Here is a 4,651-nt window from a genome sequence, read left to right on the forward strand (position 1 = left end):
TGAACTACCAGATGAAGCAATAAAATTCCTCTTCTGATAAAACTCCTATTCAGGAGAAAGTGACTAAAGGTCAAGGGTCAACAGTGGTTCAATATTTACTTCACCATGTGAAAACACAAGAAACATGTACAATCTTTAAAGATGAATATAGAGTCCAAATAAAATCATTTTTAAAATCTTGTTTATTGTCATCGTTTACCATGAGGAGATGCAGTTTATTTACACCAGCAGCCATAGGGGCAAGGGGAATACACAGTTAGTTAGCAATCTGTATAGGATGGACTACTTATGCAAAAATAAGACTCTCCAAAACAAAGGACAATGAGTTTCACTATACTTCCCCAATGATCCCAGCATGCGACAATGCCAGGCAATGGCCCCTGGGCATGCGGTGATGGGAACTAATGTATGGAAGAAAAAGTCACAAACCACAGAAATTTGTAAAGAACCCCTCCCCCCCATACATACACACTCAGATACATAATAGAATTACAGGGTGAGCAATACACTTATGAGGAGATTAGGACAGGAATTCTGCTGTTAAGAGGAAAGATAGGTAAGCAAAGGGAGAGTTCCTAACCACTGTCAACTATATGGTAGGGAGAATTCTCTCCCTCAAAATGAAAATAGTCTATCCCCTCAGGGCACCTGTTAGACCTAGCCCACCTCATACTCAATCAGGGGGCCACTGCCCTAATAATGGGGGGGCAAAAAAAAAAAATAACACAAACCAAGAGGGAGGTAATGTGAACCAACCACTACTCAAAACTATTTCCAATTCTTCCTTCTAACCAGGAGAAAAGGCCAGAAAGGAAACAGTAATGTCACAATCTGAGCTCCCTCTCTGAAGTAAGAGTGGACCATGACCTTAAGTTTAGCCTGTTTCCCAGACATTATTATAGGTAGGCCAGAGTCTCGCTTAGACCCTCCTTTCCTTCTGCATCTCCTTAGAAAGAGATGTTTATTAAAAAGTCAAGGGCATGTAACCCCAAATTATTTTAGTTCTTGCCAAGGTCTGACTTTAAAAAACAGTTATTACAATTCTGGAAGCCCAATCTGTAGCTAGGCCCTGACCCTGAGCAGGACAACGCTAAGGGAGAATGCAACAATAAACAGCCTCGAGGCCCCATTACTATGCTTCCCTTACCCCTGTAGAGTGCAACCCAATCAGTCCAAGGAACAGTCCAAACAGTTCCTTCTGGGAGAAGGAAGGATACATGCACAGCAAGGGTTAGAGAAAATGGATCAGGACCTACTCCATTCCTGTGTGTCAGTCCTTTACTGCTGTTCTGCTCAGGTCCTAGAGGCAGTATCCAAGTGGAGGTGGGAAGATAAAACTTCTCAGAAAGTAAGACACAGCAGGAAGCCATACCAGCAAGGCAGTCCTACAGGAGAAATGCTTAGGTATGACACTGCTTATCATATACAAAAAAAAATTACTTTCTCCTCCCATCCCAACCCCAATAGAGGGAGCCATAAGAAAGATTCTGCTCTCTCTCACAAACACAAGAAAACAAAACAAACTTAAAAGAAGTCAAGGAAAGGGAAACTGGGCAGGCTTCAGAAGCAGGAGAATCAAGAGATAAATTAAAACTGGTCAGCGTTAATGAAGAGTGGCAGGCAGCACCCGGGGTGATGAGCTGCACCAGATAGGCAGTGGAGCAGGGACTGGAGGATGTGGGGCCGAGCCAGAAAAATGAGGCTGGGCCCCCTACTGGAGCACAGAATGAGGTAAGAAAACATTTCAAATAAAGCAGCACCGTTCCCGCTCACCTTGGGGGCTCCCACCCCTCTACACAGCATAAACTTCGATCAGGGAGTCAAGTGGAGAGTAGTTTTGATACACAGCTCACAGTTCCCATCCTCCCCTACCCCATTCTCTAAAACCAGGGGGTTTCTGGGGGGCCTTTCCTTGAAAGGTCCCATCCTTCAAGCAACAAAAGGACAGCTCTTGTTGTCAGGGAAGTCCAAAGGGGACTGAGGGGAAAGCACTGCCCCATGTGAGAGGCAGGTGGTGACCGTCTAGATATTCACCACAACAAAACCCTGTGACTGCCCAACCCAAGGAACAGGGGTGTTCGATAGGGTACTGCACAGTCAGATGAGAGATGACCCAGTATTGCTCCTTGGCTCCCAGCACATTACTGACTACAGTTGGAAAAGGTCCCCTCTGGGCTCAACTTTGAACGCTCAGCCTCCTGGCTAGCCATGATGCTCTTCCGTAGTTCACTTCTGCCCTGAAAAGTGGGAGGCAGGTAGTGACCTGGCATAATAACCAAGTCAGACCCATAGACTGGCAAGGTAACTAGTGACTCAAGAGTAGGAAAATGCCCCACTGAACTGCTGTCCACAGCGTAATACATCCAGTTAAGAATCCTGCAGTTTGAAAGATCGTGCATAGTTGCAGAAGGCCCTGCTACCTCCCCAAGGGGTCATTACTCAATCCTCAGCCTGCTTGGATAACCAAGTTGTCCATCTGCTAAGCCTATGCCACCACATGCGGTGCAAGAAAGCAGGCCCTATTCAGCAAGATGCTAGCCCAAGTCCCCAAGTCCGCTGACGTCATTTTTAAATGCTGGACCTTTGGGAAACTGGTGACTTTAAGCTTTTCTTCTCCTTGCAGTCAAGACCACAGAGCTTCTCCTACAGATTTGGTCAGGAATTCTTTTTCATAGTTTTCCTAGACTGGAATGCCTAGTATCCAGCTCTCATCACTGACTTGCATCTGTCTTGAAGAAACCCAAGGCTGAGAGATCAGAGGTGTTGTCCCACTGCGGCCCAACGATAAAGGCCTGTCCATCAGTTATGTCCAAACTGTCAGTTACCCAGAAAGCCCTTGACACCAGGCAGACAGAAAGGCTGAGGAACCAAAGAACTTTATACGCTGGGTGCACAGCTGCTCACCTGCGCACCGGGGACAGTACAGGGTTCTTGTGGACTAGAAATCAACCGCAGCACGGCGAGCTGGATCCATAGTACAGCTCCTCCCGATTAGGATTTCAAAGCTGACCCAACGGAATACACTTATACAAGGATCTGAATTCCTAAATTCTCCACGTCGGGTTTTTAAAGGGTAGGATCTTCAATGGGAATTGGGACTTTTGTCTGATTTTTTTTTTTTTTTTTGCTTTTTTCTACTTAGCTACCTAACTTCTCAAAACCACAGGACTGGTCTATGTTATTGTCCTGGTCACCCTCGGACTCTCACGTGGCGGCTACTGGAACTCTGGAGGTGAGCGTTGCAGCTGCTGATCAGGCCCATTCCCAGATTCTCCAGGAAGGGAGCAAAGCGGGAGGCGACACGCTCCTTTATCTTCAACTGGCTGAATGCCAAAATCCTTCACGTTACCAGTCTCTGCGAATTCCAGGTAGAAGTAGCCACACTTGACTGCCCGGTGCACCTCAAAGCAGAAGCCCAAACAAGAATCCTCTATCAGGTCTACGTATATCTCCTGAGCGATGGCCTCCAGCTTGTTAGTATCCAGGTTAGCCAAGGAAATTTCCTCCATTTTAATCTGTAAACGGCCGTGGAGAGAGCGCTCGGATTACTCACAGCTGCACCGGCGGCAACACGTCGGGCTCGGAGGGCCGCGCCTAGGCCTCTAGGCCTGTCAGGGCCGCGTCTTCAGCGGCGAGTGCGGAAGCCTCCGCCGCGGCAACGGCAGGAGAGCAGCAGTCAGCGGCGACTGCTCTGGAATCCCAGGTCCTTCCGTTTTTTCCGGCGTCTCCCCGGGGCTGGGACGTGCAGCTCGGGCTGGCCGGGACTCACCGCCGCCACACGGTGTGGGTGCCGCTCTCCGCCGCCGCGGTCTCTTCCGCTCGCTGGTCCCGGCTTAGCCCCGCCTCCCCACTTCCGCTCCTCAGCTCGCCTGCGCACGGGCGGCGCGCAGACGCGCGGGGCTCATCCCTGCGCGCAGCTGCCTGGCAAGTGGCGTTCAGGAAGATGGGTGGGAAGAAACTAAGATATGTTAGACTTTCATTATCTGTAGTGGTAAAACGGTGCTAAGGATGCTATTTTATGTTATTTTGTTTACAAATTTAAGTATTCGCTATGGAATTCAGCACCTATGCTTGATCAATTCCCTCTTAAAAAAGACAGACGACAACTATGTGCATGTTCGTGGTATGAGCTGAAGTACAGTTTTAGCATTTGTTCTCCGGATGTTTGAAAATTGACGTGTAATTGACTTATAATCATTTATACCACTGCCCCGCAGTTGTCATTTAAATCCACTAGATGGTGCAAGGAAACAAATTACAGTATAATTTTTATCTTTGAGTCTTTTTTTTGAATGAAAAACCAGGCACTAAAGACATAATTCGTATGTATTGATCACATGAACCTAAGGCATTTATCTCATTTATGAGACCATTAAGCCAGTGACTGTAAGTAGATCATCATATATATCTCTAAAATAATTCAAAGAGAAAATTAGGAATATTCTCTGTTGAAGAGAGAGGAAACCTGATCTACCTTAAATACTGGGATGGAGGTAAAGGAAGCCTTTCCTAAAATTCTGCAGCATGAAATAATGGGATCTTGAACCAGTATGAAAAGTGAAAGTATTCGTGGCTCAGTCCTGTCAGACTCTTGCCAACGTCATGGACTGTAGCCTACCAGTCTCCTCTGTCCATGGGATTCTCCAGTTAA

The 4,651-nt window shown here is 47.1% G+C and overlaps 1 protein-coding gene across 1 annotated transcript; it reads right to left on the reverse strand.

The window, feature by feature from the left end:
* Nucleotides 1–3,099: 3,099 nt before the first annotated feature.
* On the reverse strand, nucleotides 3,100–3,838 carry ATXN7L3B (ataxin 7 like 3B). The gene has a single exon (XM_070371006.1). It carries the CDS (start codon nucleotides 3,507–3,509, stop codon nucleotides 3,216–3,218), a length of 294 nt encoding a protein of 97 aa, XP_070227107.1. The 5' UTR covers nucleotides 3,510–3,838; the 3' UTR covers nucleotides 3,100–3,215.
* Nucleotides 3,839–4,651: the final 813 nt, after the last annotated feature.

This window comes from Bos mutus, chromosome 5 (genome assembly GCF_027580195.1).
Source record: "Bos mutus isolate GX-2022 chromosome 5, NWIPB_WYAK_1.1, whole genome shotgun sequence".
NCBI classification, from domain to species: Eukaryota; Metazoa; Chordata; class Mammalia; order Artiodactyla; family Bovidae; genus Bos; species Bos mutus.